This window comes from Mesitornis unicolor, unplaced genomic scaffold, assembly GCF_000695765.1.
Source record: "Mesitornis unicolor isolate BGI_N332 unplaced genomic scaffold, ASM69576v1 scaffold35505, whole genome shotgun sequence".
Taxonomy (NCBI): Eukaryota; Metazoa; Chordata; class Aves; order Mesitornithiformes; family Mesitornithidae; genus Mesitornis; species Mesitornis unicolor.
Window position 1 is genome coordinate 8,544 of NW_010188252.1, and position 20,503 is coordinate 29,046.

The 20,503-nt window shown below is 59.9% G+C and overlaps 1 protein-coding gene across 1 annotated transcript in view; it reads right to left on the reverse strand.

Moving 5' to 3' along the window:
* LOC104541595 (cadherin EGF LAG seven-pass G-type receptor 3-like) overlaps positions 1-20,503 on the reverse strand; it is a gene marked incomplete at its 5' end in the record, with an annotated part of 40,085 nt that overhangs the window by 8,140 nt on the left and 11,442 nt on the right. The window contains 33 exon segments of the mRNA XM_010185699.1: positions 3,309-3,394; positions 3,838-4,389; positions 4,568-4,768; positions 4,907-5,075; positions 5,350-5,461; positions 5,556-5,692; positions 5,854-5,967; positions 6,624-6,750; positions 7,394-7,473; positions 7,782-7,894; positions 8,445-8,619; positions 8,670-8,933; positions 9,111-9,237; positions 9,558-9,725; positions 9,969-10,110; positions 10,184-10,387; positions 10,814-10,985; positions 11,471-11,680; positions 12,368-12,462; positions 14,716-14,817; positions 14,908-15,091; positions 15,395-15,515; positions 15,706-15,847; positions 16,113-16,281; positions 16,551-16,661; positions 16,827-17,012; positions 17,204-17,373; positions 17,547-17,672; positions 18,123-18,286; positions 18,495-18,652; positions 18,998-19,086; positions 19,769-19,884; positions 20,345-20,503. Coding sequence (XP_010184001.1) covers positions 3,309-3,394; positions 3,838-4,389; positions 4,568-4,768; positions 4,907-5,075; positions 5,350-5,461; positions 5,556-5,692; positions 5,854-5,967; positions 6,624-6,750; positions 7,394-7,473; positions 7,782-7,894; positions 8,445-8,619; positions 8,670-8,933; positions 9,111-9,237; positions 9,558-9,725; positions 9,969-10,110; positions 10,184-10,387; positions 10,814-10,985; positions 11,471-11,680; positions 12,368-12,462; positions 14,716-14,817; positions 14,908-15,091; positions 15,395-15,515; positions 15,706-15,847; positions 16,113-16,281; positions 16,551-16,661; positions 16,827-17,012; positions 17,204-17,373; positions 17,547-17,672; positions 18,123-18,286; positions 18,495-18,652; positions 18,998-19,086; positions 19,769-19,884; positions 20,345-20,503 — 5,245 coding nt within the window.

Below are 20,503 nucleotides of genomic sequence, written 5' to 3' on the forward strand. Positions count from 1 at the left end.
CCACGGTTAACCACAGCCACTGCGGCGCCGCAGCCCTGCCCGCCAGCGCCACAGCCACCACCACAGCCAAATCCATTTCTGGGTGAGCCAGCACAGACACGGCCAAGTTCAAACGACTGACAGCACCTGAAGTCCCTGTCACCTGAAGTCACCTTGCCCCAGGTCACAGTGACTCCCCTGCAGCCCTGGAGCTGGCTGTGAGTGCCCATCCAAGCCCCCTCCCAAGCCCGGGTGCTGCACCCTCAGCCCCAGCCATGGACGCTGAGCCCCAGGCACAGGAAGACAGCAGAGAGGCCAGCACCGTTTTATAGACTTTTATTTCCAAATCTGGCGCTTCCATGATACACTTTTACACAGCTAGGTGGGGAGCATGAGCATCCCCCTGCTCCCTGCCCACAGAACGGGGAGATGGAGAGAGGAAAAAAACCCCAGCCAAACCCCCCAAAGAAACAAAGCCAAACCCAAGGAGGATGTTCCCCAGAGCCCAGGCCACAGCACTCGGCTCAGGGACTGAGCCACAGCCTGACTCCTGCTTCTTGCCTGGCCCAGCTCTCCAGGGACAGCCATCAGCTCCACTGCTCTCTTCCTTTTTGGCACTTGTCACTTGCTCTCCGTTTGGCACCAACACAAAACACCCTCATGCCCAACCTGGTGGAAAAGTGGGCCCTGTGGCACAGCAGGGACAGCACACGGGTATCCACCAGGCTGCCGAGAGGATAACACGGCCTTGCGGAGTCACAGCCCAGGGCTCCGATGCTGTGCAGCCAGAGAGAAACACGTAGATGAGTTTGTTCATGAAGGCGAAGTTGAGCAGCACGGAGGGGCATGGCTGTTCCTGGTGTGTGGGCCAGCGAGTTTTCCCTCTGCGTGCCGGTCCCAAGTGGCATGTAAACATTTCCCTCTCCATCCCCTTGAGAAGGGCAGCAGCAAGCCTGCCTCACCTGGGCTGTGCCGGGGGCAGGCAGCCCCTGCCAGGCCATGGCACACCTGGCCCCCAGCCCCTCCATGTCCTCCCTGCTGACCTGGGGACAGCAGAGAGGCCTTGGCATCCCTGGGGACCCAGAGGACAGCAGCACAAGTCCTCTCCAGTAAAGAGGTCAGGCTGGGCTGCAGGTAAGCAGCTAGGGCAGCGTAAGGCAGTAAGGAGGGTGCTGTCATGCAGCCCCGAGAGCACCACGGGGGCAGAGGCACCGCACTTGGCCAGTGAAAGGGTGAAAGGGAGCGTGCCGGTCCCCCAGGCCGGCTGCCCCTGGCCCAAGGCTGGGGTAGGCACAGTGGAGGGTTGCCTCACGGAAGGGCCAGCGAGAGCCTGGGGCCCTGGCCAAGCAGAGAAACCATCAGGGCGACCTGAATTTCCAGAGAGGACAAAGTGCTGTTCATCTCCATCTCCCAAAATCCAGGCCGCTCTGAGCTGGGGCCCTCTGCCAGCCTAAGAGTGCAGGGATGTGTGCGTATGTACACAGAGCCCGCAGGGAACTGGCTGGATACAGCTTCTGTGGGCAATGCTGGACCTCAGGACTGGAGCCATATCATGTTCCTGCAGCTGCTAATGCTTTGCAGGGCAAGTGCTGGCTCTGGGAACAGCCCAGCTGGCTGCTGAGCAGGGCTAGGGGCATCCAGCGCCCTACCTGCACCCACAGACCAACAGATACTTGCTTTGTAACACACAGGCTAAAGAGCACAACATACAGTGGGTAAAAACATAGCGTTCATTTGCTGAGCGGAGGAAACCAGTGCTTACAGGAGCAGGATCATCCTGGCGCAGGATGGGACTGAACAGCAAAGCTTGCTTCCTCCCACAGCAGGTCCCTAGTGCCGAATTAGCGGCCACTCTCGCTTGTGCTCTCACTGGTGCACAGCCCTGGCTCACAGATCAGGGGCAGCCCCAACAGGGGTCCCAGAGGAGGGCAGAGGAAAGCCCGGCTGTGGGGCCAGGATGGCTGCAGGGGCTGAGCGACACCAGGCAGGACGGCGCCAAGACAGGCGTGGAGCTGCGCGGTGGGAGGGCGAGAGGGGCAGCGGGGCCAACGGCCTCACCGTGGGATGGGACGGAGCGGTGCTGGCAAAACCACCGCCTGGCACTGCCCCTCCTGCCCACTGGGACGAAGGTTCCTGGTACCCCCAGGGACACCAGCAAAGGGCTGTTGGTGAGACAAATGCTCCAGGTCCTGGGAACAGACCATCCGTAAAAATAACCATAGAAATTTCTCTTCTCTCTGATTACAAAGATACAAAAAGGTAGAAAACCCTCCCCTGTCCCCATGTTCTGGGCTCTGTTCCTGTCCCCTGCCCCTCCCTGTGCACACCATGCACACCCTGTGTACAAACGGGTCGCAGAGGAAGGCCCCAGGGGGGTCAGAGACCTTGCCCAAGCCTGGACACAGGCAGGCGATGGGGGGCAGCGTGGCAGCAGAGAGCCTGGAGGCTCCCAGCGCTGGGTGGTGGGGGCTGCTGGCCCCTCGGCCCGGAGGGCAGGGGAAAGCAGGGTCGTTTTTGGGCCTCTGACCACCATCAGTTCTGGCCCCTGCCCCCTAGGGACACCAAACCTCAGCTGGCAGTGCCTGGCTAGGCGAAGGGCCCTGCTTCTTCTGTCTCTCTTGTGGACGGCTTCGGCGCCTCAGGAATGGCCCTCGCTTCTTGTTATTCTTCTCGGAGAAAAGAAAAAACAGTGTTAAAGCCGTGGCATCTCCCCTGGGCTCCAGCTGCCTGCCCCAGCTATGCCGGGGGGGTACAGGGCAGAAACCCACCCCTGCATCAAGAACAACTGTGTCCAAATCCCTGAGTTCAGGGAATGGGAAAGGAGGGGAGGGATGGGATGGGAGCAGTACCAGTAGGGAGCAGAACTGGAGGGGAAGAAATGACAGACTGGGACAGGGTGCCTGAGGAGAAACGTGGCTGGGGCAGGGAGGGCTCCTATAGGATTCGGGCTCCCTCCTCCTCTCCAGCCAGCCTGGCCCACACACACGTCTGCTCATGGGGACTTAAAGCTGGCACTGAGCAAGGGGACCAGCCCAATGTGAGTCTGACTGCACAAAGCGCCTTCCCCGAGCACCCACTGGCCATGAGTGAGGGCCATCGCTTCTGGCAGAGTGGGCAGACTCAGACACACTGATGCTTCTGCTCATGCTGCACTGCAAGGGCCCAGAGCTGTCACAACTGAGGGTTCTCCCTGCTCCATCACGATGTGGGACCAGCCACTCACCCCAGGGACTCACTCTTACACAGCTCTCCCCTTTCAAACAAAATCCGCTTCAGGAAGAAGCCAGGACCAGCTGAACAAGGCCTGGCCGAGGCAGGGACGCACTTACTCTGAGTCTGGTGACAGCTCCGAAATGCTGTGGGAGGTGGCAGAGCGAGGCGTCGAGGGGCACATTGCGGAGGGCACTGAGGAGGTCTGCATGGCAGAGGGAGTAGTGGTGGTCTGGGGGCCCGAAGGTATGCTGGAAGATTGCACCGAGGACAGGACGGAGGAGTTAAAAGAAGCAAGGATGGAAGAAAGGATATCTAACTGCTCAGTGGAAGGATGCCGGCTGGGAACAGCCTCCAGGTTCTCTCTAGAAGGCTGTCTCCTCGACAGCGGCTCTAGGCTTTCCCTGGACAGTTGCCTCCTGGAGAGGCTTCCCAGGTTGTCCTGCGAGGGATGCCTGCTAGGCACTGTGTCCAGAGGCTCTCTGGAATTGGATCTTCTGGAGAGAAAGTCCAGCTGCTCCCTGGAAGTTTGTCTAGCTGACGCTAGTTGGTCCCTTGAAGGCTGTCTTCTAGAAAGCAAATCCAATTGTTCTCGAGAAGTATCTCGACTGGGCAACACGTCTATTCGGTCTCTGGACACTTGCCTACTTGGCAATGTGTTTAGCCACTCTCTAGAGATCTCTCTAACTGGCCCACAGTCTAGCTGCTCTCTTGACCCAAATCTGCAGGGTAAAGTGTCAAGGTGGTCTCTGGAGCCCTGCCTCCGCGGCAGCGTGTTCCCACGATCTCTCTGACTGGGCCTAGCAGCAAGTAGATCCAAGTTTTCCCTAGATCCTTGTCTGCTCGGGATGCTTTCCAGGTGTTCAGCAGACCCATGCCTGCTGGGGATAGTGTCCAGCTCCTCCCTGGACCCGTGCCGGCTGGGCACAGCTTCCAAGCACTCTCCTGAGTTGTGTCTGCTCAGCTGCTCCCGGGACATCTGTCTCCTCATGAGCATGTCAAGCTGCTCCCGTGAGGAGTACCGGCTGGCTGGCTGCGACAGGCTTCCCGCCCCGGAGTAGATCCGGCCGTAGGAGGCGGCAGGGACAGCGCGGTGACCCAGCGTAGAGGTCTTGTACCACGTCAGCTCGTTGGTCATCCTGCCGATGGACGGCAAGCCTTGCAGGGTCGGAGGGTACTGGAGACGGTTCTTCAAAATCCCTGCGCCGGACAGAAAGAGAAGTCAAATGTTTGCATAGCAGTGAGAAGCACATGAAAGATGAGGGAGAAGCCACAGCTCCCCCAGGATGTTACAAGAAGGATCCGATGCTGAGCCTTCAGGGCCACAGCAACCTGAGACAGGCCAGGCCACCCTTGCATACTCGCTCCAGGCTGTTACCTTTTCTTTGCCGTTGGGTCTGGGTGAGGGAGTTCTCATCCCCACTGGTCAGGGCCAGCTCTGGCTGATTATTGTTGGCCGCATCCTTGTTGATGTCAAACCCCAGCTTCCTCTCGGAGCCCCACTTCTGCAGGGAGCAGGGGTGAACCTCGCACTCGCCCAGAGCTGGCCAGTAAGACATGAGGTCGTTGCCATCCACGTCTGGCGAAGAACACAGCAAAACAGGCCCCAGGGAAGAGGGAGAGAATATTTCTGTGAGCAGCAATTGAAGCCATCCCAAGACCTGGCCCTCAGGGACCTGAGCTCACCCTTTCCCCTGCCAGAGCCCCCAGGACTTGCCTTTGGGAGCGGTGTTAGCGGGGTTCGTGAGGAGGCGTTCGCTATGCGCCGCCCGCTTGAACTGGCGCTGGAAGCGGCCCCGCAGGCGCACGTTCTCCTCGCTCTCCGAGGACGCGATGGAGAGACTGCGCTCCTCATCCAGGGACAGGTCGCTGTCCGAGTCCAAATCCTCGTCTGCAGGGACAAGGCACGTGTTGGGGAGACATTTGAAATGAAGGTGCGTGGGCCTTTTCAGCTCAAATAGGGAAGGACAGACTCATGTCTGCGAGCATCTGTCACTTAAATGACCGAGTCACTGAATAACAGAGACCAGGAGGGACTCAGGTCCCTGCTCAGACCCCTGCCCGGGCTCCAGCTGCCTTCAGGAAGGCAGAACCACCCTTAAGCAACGAGTTAGTTTGGGATGTGCTGGGTCGGTCCCAAACCCAGGCACGGGGCCGAACCTTACCTCCTCTGGCATTGCGGTGGAACATGGCCACGTCGATGTCCGTGGGGCCAGCGTGGGCCAGCAGGCTGTGATCCAGGGCCGAGCCCTGACGCACCGTCACGTTGTCTCTGAAAGACACAAAGCCCAGACAGTGACAGCAGCAGGAGGCCTTGGCTCTGCCCCAGCGCTCCCAGCACCCCAAAGCCCCGCGCCGCTCCTCACCTGAGGTAAGGCCGCTGGCTGGAGTGGGTGCGGGCAGAGCGCATGCTGCTCACCGAGGAGATGGTGGAGGCGCCCAGGGTGATGCGGATGAGCCCGCTCTCCTCAAACAGCGCTGTGTTGTTGTAGGCACTGGGGCCCTGGTGAGGTGGGGAGAGAGGCAGGGCCCCGTTAAAAAGGCACCACAGCAACCCAGGGGATGGCCCTTCCACCCGCACCCGCCATCCCCCTGTGGAAGAGGGGGTGTTCCCATCAGCTCCTGTCCCAGACAGGCTGTCCCCTTGCTCCTGCTTTCACCCACCTGCGTGCTCCTTGCAGCCTCCTCGCTCTGCCCCTTCTTGCCCAGGCAGGCCAGCTTCCAGGCCTCTCGCACCTCCTCATTCAGCACGCAGAACAAGAGCAGCACAGCCAGGCCCTACGGGGAGAGATGCCATGAGAGACAGCCCCTCACTGCTGGCCACCTGCTCGCCCATAGTGCCAGATCTTGGCTGCTTCCTGGCTCCTCCAGAGCCCAGCGTGTTGGCTCTGGTGGCCACCAGGACAGGGGTGTACCAAAGAGCCCCTCGAGGCTGGTCAGCACCAACCCCATGGTGGCCAAGGGTGAGAGAGGAAAGGCTGGGGTGTCCCCCTGGTTGGCAGCAGCCGAGGAGCAGCTGGCAGGGGTCCTTGCAGCAACACCAGCCACGGTGGCGGTCTGCGGGGTGCTGCCATGGGTCACATTTGGGGTGCCCGACACCTCCATTGCAGGCCACTCTTCTTGCTCTGCTCTCTGAGAGCAGGGACATCCTTTCCCTTCAAGGATGGTCCTCTCTGCCCCTTGGATGTCACCTCTGAACCAAGCACCTTGCAATCACCTCCTGCTCCGTACCACTGCTCGCCGTGGGCACAGCAGCACGAACTGGCAGGAGTCACCCGCTGCCCCAGCGGTGACAGTGGCAGGGACGAGGAGCCCAGCGCGACACTGAGGGCTCAGTGGGTGCCCACTCTCCACAGAGAGTCATGAGGACCACAGGGACCACTGCTCTTCCTGGGCTGACCCATGCCCTCCCCTGGCAGAGGCCGGGCAATTACCTGGAGGCTGCAGAGGACAGTGTAGAGGTAGTGGAAAGCCAGGACACTGTTGTTGACAGCCAAGAGGCCAAAGAGCCAGGTAGTGCTAATAACTAGAAGCAGAACAAAGGAGCTCCGTAACGTCATGCTGAAGAGAGAGAGACAGACAGACAGGCACATAGACACACGCCAAGAGGTTAGTGTGTGTTGTTAATCTACAGCCTGGTGCTCACAGACAGAGATCCAGAGGGGAAAGCGTGCTCCTGCCCAGCCCTCCCTGCTGTACCCAGCACCGCAGGCACACCGCTGCGCAGCAGCTTGGCTCCCCACCGACTCCCAGGCCTTCCCTTCTGGATCACATGTGGCAAACAGGCTCAAAGGACATGAGTCATTTGGAGCCGCAGAGAGCTGAGCCAAGCTCCAGGGCTGGCCCAGCAGGGAGCGGCGAAAGGTCTCAGAAAGAGCATGGAGGAGAAGCAGCAGGCACTGAGAGGTGACAGGGGCAGAGTGTTGAATCCAAGCAGACATGAGGAGGGGCTGTGAGGGCAGGCAGTGAAGGGGGACAGGCTACCGGGACAGTGTGGAGATGGGGATGTAGGAACAAGAGGAAAGGACGAAGTTTAGGAAGGGTTAATGTGGCCAGCAGGTGTGGGAGAGGAGAGCAGCTGTAAGGCTGGCACTGATGCACAGAGGAGCACTCTGCGATGGTGGAAGAGGGAGGATGATCACTGGAAATGCTAAAATCCACGAGCCACAGGAGCTCAGCTGGGAGTCTGGCCACTAATACTCACAGAACCGATTTCTTCTTGGTCTCCTTTTGACCTGGGGAACAGGACATCTTGGCCACAAGCAGGAACATGACCCCATTCATCTGAAAGCGTTGGCACCGATTAGAAGCTGTGCCAAGAGCCAGCTCTGACCTGACAACCCCAGCACAGAGCGTGGGCAGACTCCAGGTCCACCAGGCCCATGCAAAAGTCCCCTCCTTTCCCCTTCATGCCCAAGCCATGGCCTCCCCCAGGTTTGGCTGGAGCGAGGAGGGACAGAAGAGGGCCTCTAACTGAGGAAGGAGAGTACAGTGAAGGGGGCAGGCAGTGGGCAGCCAAGGAAGGGGCGAGTGCCCATGGTGTGGAGAAGGGAGCAGGAGAGGGCTGTGGGTGAAACAGGACGGGGTTTTACCACAATGACGACAGTAATGGGGCCTGCAAAGCTCCAGACCAGCTTATCATGAATGGAAATCCAGCAGAAGTCAGGGTTCCCGTAGCCCTCAGGATCCAGGCCAACGGCAAGCCCTGAGGGAAGAAGGGAGAGGTCAGGTCCAGACCCAGCAGCCTTGGCCTTGCCCAAGCCATGCCAATCCCATCCCAGCACTGAAGGCCACAAAGGAGCACCCTCCCTGCTCCTTGCCCTGTGCACAGGCTTCCCTGGCACAGGTGAAAGTGCCAGGATCACGAGCCCCAGCATCAGGGCCTTTATTTCCTCTTCTCCAGGTGTCCCTGACACAGCCCAGCAGGCATTCACTGCTAACAGGTCCCTCAGGCATGCAGGCTTGGGAAACCAGGAGAGCTTAACCACAAGCTTTGGGACAGCAGGAGACCTGTGGCCACTGAAAAAGCCATGGGGAGATGGGCTGAGGAATTACTTCTGCCCAGGGGGCAAGATGACTGCTTTCGATACGTGGTCCCCAGCTGACCACCACATCACTGCTCGCCGTGAGCACAGCTGGCCATGGCAAGCCCAACCTCAGCTCTCCCCATCGGGTGAGTGAGCCAGGCACCAGAGGGTCAGGAGGCTGCTGAGAACTGGCCCTTTCAGCACGGCTGTAGGACAAGCAGCTCTTACCAGTGATGATGGCGGGCACTCCCCAGCCGATGGCGTAGTAGAAACGCATGGCCCCGAAGTTGACATTGCGGGCCTCGGTCTGCATGCGGTAGATATGGAGGCCCTGGACGAAGAGCCAGGCAAAGGTAGAGAGGAAGAAGCAGTGGAGGAGGATGGCGATCACAGTGCAAAGAAACTGGGGAGACAAAAGGCACTCAGAGATGGTTCCACTGTGCCAGTGCTAACTGCGTCACCCACACCTCAACCCCGCCTCCATGAGAGCGCTTGTTCAAGCCCACAGACCTGGTTCTCAGTGCGGTTGATGCCCAGGAGAAAGAGCAGCTCAGAGAAGAAGAGGGTGACCGATATGTTGGAGTGGATGCCACGTGTGTTGGACTTGAGGCCTTTGAGGCAGGTCAGGAAGGAGAAGGTCAGCAGCAGAGCCACCAAGGAGAGAGACACCAAGGAATAGGTGACAATTGCCAGTGTCTCCAGGTCACCTTCCAGTTGCTGCAGCAGCAGAGAACCAAAGGCAAACGGTGGTGTTAGGGGAAGACGTGGGAAGCCTGCTGAGCTCTCAGACTCTACTTGCACCCCACAGGGAATTTTCTGCCTGTGGCCACTTATTCTGGAACCCAGTGGCCAACAGTTCCCACCACTGCCCATAGCCCCGCAGGCTGAGGTTACCTCTCGGTGCGAGCTGTCCATCAGAACCCCAAAGGTGCCAAACTGGGAGCACTGGCAGTGGACGTGTGTGGTGTTTCGGTACACGAGCTCACAGTCCCTGGCTGTCCAGAAGCCAGCAGGGTTGGTCCTGCAGCCACCAAAAAGCAGAGTGCACTTAGGAGAGAAGACAGACGAGTGTGGTGTGTGGGGAGACAAGAGGGGTGATCGGCACGCCATTTCTACCAGCAGATACAACTGCACTCCCACAGCTGACGGATGGGAGCCAGAGCTCTGCAGGGATCCTGCTGTGCCCTCCCAGCATGAACGGACTCCCTGGGAGAAGGTGGAACCCCCCACATCCCAGTGCTGCCCAAGCACAGAGCTGGTCACGGCCAGGGAAACTGAGGGAACGAGGAGGTGCCTGGGGGAAGCAGCTCAGAGAGAGCGGCCCAGCCATGCTCGACTCACAGGTTGGAGTGGTTCCACTGGACGCAGAGAGGTTTGCTCCTGTTGGCCGTCTCCAGCAGGCGAAATTCCAGCACAAGAGGGGTGTCCAGGGGCCCCCGCAGGAAGGTGTGATTGCTGAACACAGACACGCTCACGATAGGGGAGTTCATCACAGGGTTCTTGGGGAGCCTGCAAGGGGCAACAGGGCTCTACCATCACCGTGTCTGTCACCAACACAGGTTTCCTGGGGTCAGGAAACACTGAGCAGAGCAACACCAAGGTGGGGAACAGGCAGAGCACCGCAGGACCGTCTGGCTGGGAACCAAGCCCAAGCCATCGCAGACCGACTCAGCAGCTACTAGAGGGTGCAGAGCAGAGCCCAGCCAGCTTCTCTCCACCGTGCTTGTGGAGGGGAAGGGGAGGAGGACGTACCTGACGCTGCGGCGATCCACCTGGTAGCGGGCAGGCAGCAGCCCCCCCAGGGTGCGGTACATGATGAGGATGATCACAGTGAGAGCGGGCTCAGGGTCCGGCAGCGCCTGCCTCGGGGAGGAGTTCTCCACAGTGTAGTTCCCTTCGCCCCCAGCCAGCGTGGGCACCGCCGTGAGGGCAGCTGGGGCACACAAGCAGGCGGTGAGAACAGACACACACACGCCGCTCCGAAGGCAATGCCCACCCCTGAGTGACGCTCGTCTGCTCACCTTTGGCTTTCGGGGGGCTCAGCACCGAGAGCGGCAGCACTACGTGGGTGTGAGGGTCCCAGGCGGGCTGGCCCCGAAAGAGGCTGCTGTGGTAGCGGGGGTAGCGCCGGCGGATGTGGGAGTGGTTCTCCATGCGATCGATGCTCAGCACTGCAGAGGAGCAAGGGAGTGAAAGTCGGCTCTAGGATGGCCACCGAGCCACAGGCGGGGTTGTGGCTATGTCCCGTGTTTGGGCATGACGTGAAATCTCAGCACCCACAGCGCTCCTTCCCAGCCCAGATCCTTGCTCTGCCCCACAGCACACTACTTCTGCCACTGAGGCCAGCAGCTTTTTCACTGGTAGCTGGGAGTGAATAGCACACTCCAGGCTCTGCCGGCTCTAGGTGCTGTGTCAGCTGGTCCAGGAAGGGACAGGACTGGGAATTCTCTCACAAATACCTCCCCGTGTCTGAGAGAGCCACCAAGGACGTTATCAGCACCTCGCTGAGGTGAAGTGAGATGAGAAGGGGACAGGGTGTGGAGGAGTGGCTCTGCACCATCCCAGCCAGGTCCCACCATTGGCCAGCTCCTACTCACTGATGTTGGGGGTGACAACGCCGATGGGATTGAGGTAGGTGAGTTTCATGTTGCTGGCCAGCGTGCCTGAGTAGTCCCGCAGCTGCTCCATGAGGCTGGCGCCGAGTGGCAGCATGGCCCAGTGCTCCCGGTTCTCTGGGGCCAGCACGGAGCTGCCTGCGCGCAGTAGGTTCTGCATGGGAAAGACATGGGGCAGGGAGTGAGGGAGCACTGCCTTTGAGCACTGTCCTGACCACTCCCAGGCTGCAGCACTGTGCTTTCTGCTCAGCTCACTGCACGAGGGCTCAGAGAAGGGGGGTACTTTCTGCTGCAATGGGCCTCCTCTCTCAATGCTCATCGACCAGCATCCTGCAGAGACATCTGCCCTGTACCTCTGCCATGAGGGAATTGCAGGCAGCAAAAAGACCTCTCTTTGCCTTCCCAGGCTGAGCAATCCCACTTCTCTGCCTTTCCTCATCCACTCTGTGCTCCAGCCCTGGCCACGCAGGTGACCTCCACGGGCCTCACTCCTGTGGGCCAATGTCTGTGTGGCACTGGGGACCCCAGTGCTCCTGACATGGTCTCACAACATCCTCGATCCCCTCAGAGACACAGGCTCAGGGTGGCTGATAAAGAGAAGCAGCACCAGGAGCCACTCTGATCTGGGGAAGGACTCACCTCATTGAAGTGGGCGTCCTGCGTGGCTGTCAGGCCAAAGCCGCGCTGCCGGCTCTCGAAGGCCATGAGGCGGGACAGCAGGCGGAAAGTGATGTGCACATCGTTGCCAAAGTAGTGGTCCATGTGGTCTGTCACAGCCCGGAGCCGGTGGGCCAGCTTCTTGGCTTCAATTGTGTTGAGCTCAGTCTCGTTCCTCTCCAAGCCCTCCAGCTGCCAGCAGGAAAACAGGAGGGGATTAAACAATGAAGCAGGCTCCTCACTGGGAAACTGGGATGCTGCGGGCCCTGCTAGTCCCTGAGATCACTTCTGAAACCATGGCACAGCCCATGGACACTCACAGGCAGCATCTGTGGCAGACAACCAACCTCCAGCAACGCACCAGAGGTTGCACTGGCCCAGCTAACCCAGTGCTACACATGACAGAGGCCAAGGAGAGGAGAGGACAGGGCAAGCATCTTCCCTGGAAACTCTCCTGGCTTCAGTTACAATTCAGCCTAGGTGAGATGCAAGTGTTTAATAAACTTGCCTGGCTATTTCAAAGGGAATTGTCACTGACAGTCTCGGGGCTACAGATGTCCTATGGAGCAGACATCCCACCAGCTTTAAACAGTTCAGCCCTGCTCAGGGTATTTGTTTTCCTCTCAAATACTGGGGCAGGACACAGGCAATATCTGATGGGGACACTCAAATTAGATGAAGCCAAGTGGACTCCAGCTCAGATCAATGTTCCCACAGGATGGGTTTGGAGGCAGATGAGAAGAGAAAGGTGCTGAGCACTGTGGCAAGGCCCTTTTCTACTCCAGATGCCCATAGAGAGCTGAGCTCTTTAAAAGCAGGCTGTGAGCCCTTCTTCATACGGCTCCTGCTCTGTCAGGGCTGCAGAGCAGAGAGGATTACCAGCATGGAGAGCTCCTTGAAGGCAGGCGAAGTACAGTTGAAGAGATCTGGCTCCAGCCAGCCCTTCTCCTCATCGCAGTGTCTGATGGCTGCGCCTAAAACCAGGAGGAATGGCATGTGTGAAATTCAGCACAGGATACACGGCTCCCTGCTGCATCCCTGAGCAGGGACCCTCTGTACCAGCTAACCCCAAAGAGCAGCACCGGCAAGTGATGGGGACAACCTGTAACACCCTAGGGCTGTCCTCCTGCTTTGCACCAGTGCAACCCACTCTACCCTTGCTCCGCGTCACCTTGGCAAGCAGCTGCCATCCCCTCCCTGCAGGAGCTGGGTCCCTGCCTGTGCTCCAGGACTGCATCACACCAGGTGCCATAACACAGAACTGCAAAGAGGAAGAAGTGACTTGGCAGGGCTCAGGCTGGAGAAGCCCCTGGCTCCTGGTGGGAACATGTCTGTGTCCTCAGGGCACATCTGACCCCAAACCACTGAAGCCCACGCAGCCCTACGCATCCCCTGGATGGCAGCTGGCAATGTCTGCTGAGGTCCTGCCTCTCTCTGCAGAGCAAAGTCACCCCAGGAGGACACCACCCCTGCTGTGGGGCTGGCAAACCCACTCCAGAGACAAACCCCTGCAGCTGAGTGGGATGGAGTAGGACGGAGGACTCCCATCCAGCAGCGTAGACTCAGTACCCAGTGCAAGACCCTGGTCCCTGGCTGTGGCCCAAGCATCCCTGCACAGCAATGGAGACCCCAGCAATGAATGGGATCAGCACCAGAAGTGCTGCTAAAGCAGATATGGACAGCAGTGTCCCAGGCCAGCAGTGTCACCACACACACTTTGAGCAAGAGGAACACAGGTGACCCCGCTGTATCTGGCAGGACTGCGGACCAGATCCTCCTGGGGACGGCACCAGGAGCCTACCCACATGCCCATGGCTGGGAGAGGGCTGCAGCACGGCCAGGGAGGGCAGAGGGAGCCTCCAGTTGCTGCCCAGAAAAGCCCCAGTGACCAGCATGTCCACTCCCACCATTCCCAGCTCCTAGCTGTCCTCCCAAAACACCTTTCCCCAGCTGCAGAAGCACAGGGACCAGTGCCACTGCAGCTGGGAGCAGGGAGAACAAAGAAACCTCCATGCTGCTGCCTTCCCCCGGCAGGGAACAGAGATCAGCAGAGAACAGAGCTCAGCTCAGCCGCAGATCTGGGCAGGATCTGGCCCCCGGGTCCCTCTGCCTCCCCCTGCCATCCAGGCAGAGGGAACAAGACCTTGTGCTGTGCAAGCTCACCAACTCCTGCCCCATCCTACTGCTCCCCTGCTCAAACAGCTCCCCCTTCCTACCTTCCACAGCCATTCCTCCATGGCCTCACTGCCCATTGCTCACCACCAGCTCCTTCCCATCCCAAGCAAGCATGTACCAGCCCAGGAAAGCCAGCATCCATCCCAGCCAGGGAGCAGAGCATAGACCCGTCCAGAGCCAGCACTGCAGGCTCAGGACAGTGGGTGGCAGGGGCTGCATGTGGCTGCAGCCGGGGTTGTGCTGGTTACTGTGCTGGGAGCAGGGAAGCGGTGTGGAGGAGCGGTGAGGCCAGGCAAAGCGTTGGGAAGACACTCAGCAGCTCCAGAAGCAGCAGGGAAAGTGCAGGGGTGTACAAGGTGCCAGGCAAGGAGCAGGGAGGGAAAGCCGCATGGCACAGCCCTTACAACACAGGGGGAAGGAGATGGGAACAACCTTACCTGCACCCCTCAAGCCTGAGCACGGAGGGCGAGAGAACCGGGGAGAGAAGCGACAACAGTTAGGAGCTGAACCTGCCTCCTCCTGGGGCGAATGGCTGGAGAAGGACAGGGTTTGTATTGTCCCCTGGGGATCACGCTGCCCTACAGTCCCAGACACCCTGCTCGCACCTTGGCCATCACTGGGGACAGCCTCCTGCAGCTCAGGATGTGACTCCTACCCAAGACAGTCACCTCATGGCAGCTGTGCCCCGCTCACGGTGCACACCGAGGATGGGGCTGCAGCAAGGTGCCAAGCTGCCATGCCAGGCCTGACCCCAGCACCAAGCCTGCTGAAACCAAAATGCAGCAGGGAGAAGGTGGGGAGTGAGGCCGAGGGAACAGCATAGCCCTGGGGCTGTGTGACAGGCCTAGACCATACAGCCTGTTCCCAGCTCCAGCCCCATGTCCAGACCCCTCTGCTCTCCCCCAGGCTGTGGCATTTTCTCCTCCAACTTCCTCCTCCCAGCCCTCAAGCCCAGTTAAACAAGACTGGGACAGCATCAGAATAGTGATATTGCTGGGGCTGCTACAGCATCCAAGCTGCCCCCTCCCATCCTCATCGCGTACCCCACTCACCCAAGGAGCCTTTGGGACACAGCACCGCAGCTGAGAAGCCAAATTTGGTCTGAGGCCACCACACACCCGCTTTCAGGCTTTTGGGGCAGCCGTCATAGAGCACTATAGAGAAACACACCCCGTGGGGCTGGTCACAAGGGGAGGCCATGGACACCGAGCCCCACGGCACCCGCTCCCAGTGCCCACGCTCACCCTCGCAGCCACTGGGCGTCACCTCGGCAAAGGGGCTGTCGCAGCTGTTGCACTGGCGCCCAATGACCCCGGGCCGGCAGTGGCACCGTCCTGTCTCCTTGTCGCAGGAGCGCGAGGTGGAGCCCACGGGGTAGCAGTCGCAGGGCAGGCAGGCGTCGCTGCCTTTGGGGCGGTAATGGAAGTCCTGGGGGGAGACGGGGACAGCCATCAGACAGCCCATTGGGACAGCAGCCGAGGCCACTGCATGGGGAACCACTGGAGCTGGGGCAGGGAAGGGTCCGGCTCTCCTGATGTGCAAGCACACCCACTGCCCCCATCGTCCTCATGCTGGGGCAGGAGGGCCGCACAGAAGAGCTGAGCCAGGATCCAGCCCAGGGGTGGATCTGGCAGCTGCCAGGCCTTCAGGGGGGACAAGGAATAGCATCAAAATGAGCTGGAATCCAGGCAAGCCATGGGCCGTGGCCCCATGGGCACAGCTGCCCCTCACCTTGCAGCGGCACTGCCCGTTGGTTTTATTGCAGTCGGGGTCAAAGCCCTTGTTCACGTCGCAGTTGCAGGGCCCGCAGGTGGGGTTCCCCCACCAGCCCTTCGGACACTGCTGGTCCATCCTAGGGAGAGAAATGCCTCTGCTGTTACAACAACCAAATCCCCCCAGGCCTTCTCCTCCCACCAGCCCAGCTGCTCAGCAGCTCTAAGAAGCTGGGCAGTACCAATAGGTCCCCAGTCGGAGCCAGGATGAGAGGGCAACACAGAGCCACGCACAGGGGCCACGGCCCTGCCCTGTGCCCCACATCTCACCTGTGCTCGCAATACTGCCCGAAAAAGTTCCCTCCACACTCGCACACGTAGCCTAGGGGTGAGCCCGGCTTGCGGCGACACACAGACTTGTTCTTGCAGGGGTTGAGGTGACACACATCCACGCAGTCCCCTCCATAGTATCCTGAAACGTGGACAGAGAGCACCATGTAAAGAAAGCACCTTTCCCCAAGAGGGACCAAAGACCAAGTAATGGATTCAAGGGCCTCTGGAGGGATTATGCCCTTTACAAAAATTCTCGAGCGTTTGGTGGGCATTTCTGGGCACAGCACTGGCCCAAGGGATGGGCAGGAGAGCAGGCATAGGCCAGGAGGGAGCCACAGGAGGAGAGGAGAAGACAGATGGTGTGGAGAGCAAAGGGGTGGTAGGGAGGGCGCTGCAGGCCCTACCTGGCTGGCAGACGCAGGAGTAGCTCTGCCACTCATCCTTGCAGATGCTGTTGGCTGGGCAGGGGCTGGAGTCGCAGGGGCTGGGCACGCTGCAGCCAGCTTCCACCCTCAGAGCATGGCTGGGCTTGGGCAGCACGGTCCCGGTGACGCTGTCACCCAGTCGCACACCCTGCAACATAGGTGACAAATTCACAGTGAAACTGGTACAGACACGCAAGGCTCCAGTCCTCCTGCCCTCCACGAACCCCCAGGGGCAGCCACTCCCCATTACTTCAGCTGCATTGATTTTTAGCTGCCTACAGCATCTCAGAGCCTTGAGTGCTCAGAGGGAGAGTGTCACCAGCAGGATGGACGCCAGCAGTGGGTGCCAGGCATGTATTTCTACTCCTTCATGTAACGGAGCTGCTGGAAAGAGAAGGCTCAGAGCAAAGGACTCACCTGTATGCAGCCCCTCAGCCCATTCTGCACCTCGCCAGAGTCCAGGACTCCCCCCACGTGCAGGTGTTTCACTTTCAGGCCATGCAGTTCACTTCCAACAACCACCGTGTCCTGCGGAAGGTGAGTAACAAGCGGCAACTGGCATCAACCCTGCCCCAGCGCTGTCCCTCTCCTGTCCCAGTCCTCTCTGAGGGTGCAGAGGCCTGGCCCAGCCTGTGTGTGCCAAGCAGCCCCCACAGTCCCTGTCCTGCTGCCAGGGTCTCACGCAGAATGTACCTGGTAGAGCCCAAAGTCCAGGGTGAGGGTGATGACGTAGCGCGAGTCTCGCCCGCTGCGGACGTCCCGCAGCTCCAGCTGGAGGTCGTGCCACCTCCCATCGCTGAGCTGTAGCTGGTCCAGGAGAAGGCTGGTGCTGCGCCCGGAGCCCCTGCTCACCATGAAGGAGAGCAGACCACCAGCCAGCTGTGGAAAGGAACCAGCAATGGCAGCACTGAGTGAAGGCCTTACCAACTCTGAGCATGGGGAGGGAAACCCAGGCCTGCTATACACCTCTCACCATAACCACCCTCCACGTGGGCAGGGTCCTCCTGCTCTCCTGGGGTGGGTGGCAGCAGAGGCCGGGCACGGCGCTGCGGCTGAGGCCGTGGCCCTACCTGGCAAAGCAGCATGGTGTACTGGCCAGCATAGGCCTGCAGAAGAACCCCATCTGGCTGGCGTGTCCGAAATGCCAGCCCGAGGTACCACGGCACCGAGATCTTCACATCTGTCTTGAAGTCCCAGGTCAGGACACTGTTGCCATGGAAATAGTGGGCATGGTGCATGGCTGGAAAGGAAAGTGGAGGTGAGAAGGGATGGGCACTACACAGGGAGCACTAGATGCAGGGCCAGCAGTGACAGCTCATTTTGCATGGACCCCCTACCCTGCTACCACAGCAAACTCAGCACAATCTTGCCTGTACCCGCCCTGCCCATGCCCAGCAGCACCCGTTCACTCACGGTGGCGGCAGTCTTTGCCCCCGAAGCCAACAGGACAGAGGCAGGAGTAGGTCCCCCAGCTGACAGAGCAGGTGCCACCATTCTTGCAGGGGCTGGAGTCACAGAACGTGTGCTTGGCATGGCAGCCTGGAGGTATCAAAGTCATCTACATCAGCTTTGACCCGCTCACCACCTCCCTCCAACCTGCATGGGGGGACACCATTGCCCCCCAGCCCTTTCCTTGGTTGCCAGAGGGTCAAGCCCAGCCACACAGCCTCTCGGCACAGGCCTTGCCTGCCAGGGATGAGGGTCAAGGCTGTTGCTGCTCCTTATGCCAGAAGACACTGCAGAGCTGGACTGACTACCTAGCACCTCCTAGACGGGCCAGCTATGCAGGCTCTGCACGTGGGATCAGGGGACATTCCCACAACATTAACTGGGGTGCGGACTGGCTTGTTTAGGGGGATCTGGGGGCCCTGTTCTCCGATGAGAAGCCGCTTAGCTCCAGCTGTGCTGCTGTGACTCTGTTACAGCCCAGCAGTGATTGGGAGAGGCCATTCCCAGGGCAGGGGCCAGCAGGAGCAGAAGCACTGGTACCTGCTGCAGTTCCGTTGTTGGCGATATAGGAGGCCAGGTCGATGCGTTTGCTGTCGATGTACAGGTCTCTCATGCATCCCACAAAGTCCCGGTGAGAGACAGGGAAGTTTTCTGGCAGGTTGGGGACCCCTCCAAGGAGCAAGGGACCTGTGAGGTCCAGGGACCTACAGGGACAGAAGCCCAGGGCTTTAAGTGACTTCAGGCCACCCAGCTGGCTCCCCAGCACGAGCAGCTGGGAATCAGACATCCCTGGGGACAGGCACACAGGACCAAGGCCCCTGGAACTACAGAGCTGTGCCAGCTGTGAAAGGCTGACTTTGCAGAGGACCCAGGTGCCCCCTCCTTTCCCAACATCATCCCTGAGGAGCTCACTTCTTCGAGCTGGTCTGCACACCCTCTGCGGCGCAGGAGTAGTTCCCTATTTCGCTGCCAAACTGCAGGGCTACCGAGGCATCACATTCGTCCACTGTCAGGATGGCCACCTTGTCCTTGGAGGGGCCCTGCACCACCCCCAGAGCGCTGACCTTGGGCTGAAACCAAATGCAGGGCATTAGCAGCACACAAACTCTCAGGCCCAGGCACTGCTGGAGCGCGAGAGGATTAAAAGGGACATCTCTGGCTGAGCCCAGCAAGCCAGGCCAGAGGTGGATATGGGTGTGGATACTGTGTGGAGCACATTCCTGCCACCCCTAAGTGTGGTCCTGAGGGTCAATCTCCCTCTGCACCCATTCCCAAGGGCAGAAAACCACCTCTGCCTTCTCTCCACAGCCTCCCCCATGAGACAGAGCTGGAGAACAGAAGAATCAGAGCGGCTTACTCACACCTCGCAGGGAGGGAGATCCACGCGTGCGTGAGGACAGCCAGGGCGCACGTACCTTGTTGTAGTAGTGGAGCTGCAGTGTGTGCCACTGCCCATCGCTCACACCCCCCGGCAGGTAGGGGCTCACCACCGTGCTGGACTCTCCTGTGGAGACAGGGGTGATACACGCTGAGAAAAGCCAGGCAGCCCGGGAACGCACCGCCCCTCCTGCAGGCACCAAACCCTCTGTGGTCCTGATGGCCTCGGCGTCCTGGCACTGTGTGGCTGGCCTCTCATCAGCCACTTGCTGCTGGGCTTGGCCCTGAGGAGGTCAGTGTGGCCACAGCAGAAGCAGGATGGCCACCAGGCGCTGCACGCAGAGGAGAGGGGAGGAGCACTGGACACAGGACTGGAGGGAAGCCTCAGTTGTTAACACGAGGGCCCAGTGCTCCTTGCAGCTGATCCTTGGGGCAGGCAGGATGGGGACAGCAATGGCACGAGGAAGCAGGGATGAGACCAACAGAACAGCAAACAACCTCCCAGAGGCTCCTCCTCTCCAGACCAGCTTAAGACAAGGCAGGAGATGAAGCTGAAGCTGATGACACAGGAGGCCTCAAAAGGGTTTATCCTGGTTTGTGCTCATGCCCCCGCTGCTGCACTTGAACTCCTAAGCCTTGGGAGGGTCCTGAGACACACACCCATCCTCTGTGCCATCTGCTGATGCTCACCAACCCCATTCCTTTGAGCACAGGCTTCATCTAGGGCAGCACCCCGCTCTCCCTGCTCAGTGCAGGCCTTCTCATAGCTCCCACAGCACAAACCCCACAACAGGCAGGGCCAAGCCTACCTGTGGAGTATTTCAGCTGGACCTGTCCCTGTATGATCTCCACCGCCAGGAAGTCGTGCCTCTCGTTCAGGCGCCCGTTGTAAAGCAAGAGGCCACTGGGCTCCATGGTGCTGAACCTGGGGAAAGGGAGGAAGCGGGAGGGCAGGGTGCATGCGAGGAGCACACAGAGATCCCCACTCTCCCATGGCACGGCACCAGCATCCGCATACAGGGACAGGGTGAGACTCAGGACGGGCCCTGGGTGCAAGCCCAGCTGAGAAAGGGTTGGGAGCTTGATCCAGCGGTTGCTTTGTGAGCATGGGGGGCCTGGTATGACAGCAGAGGTCTGGCAGCAGGGAAGGGCAGAGGCACTGCAGGAAGGGATGAGCCGATGCCAGAGGACACAAGGAAGTGCAGATGCAGAGTCCTTTGGCTAAAGACACCAGGACAGCTCCATGACAAGTCAAAGCTGGTAACACAGGGGTCTGGAGAGTACCAGCGAGTCCCTGGACAGGCCCAGGGTGCACAAGACCCACCAGAGCGGGGCCAGGCAAACTAGCAGGTGCTGGTGCCCAGCAGGGGAAGGAGAGGACTCACGAGAGGGAGAGGGTGAGGTGGAAGCGCTGGCGCAGTCCCCGGAACATGACGAAGGATCGCGGTGGGAAGGAGCGTGTGGACACCTCGCAGAAGGGCGTCTCGAAGCTCCCCGCCGGGCACTGGCAGCGGAAGCCCCCGTCAGCGCTGTTGGTGCAGGTC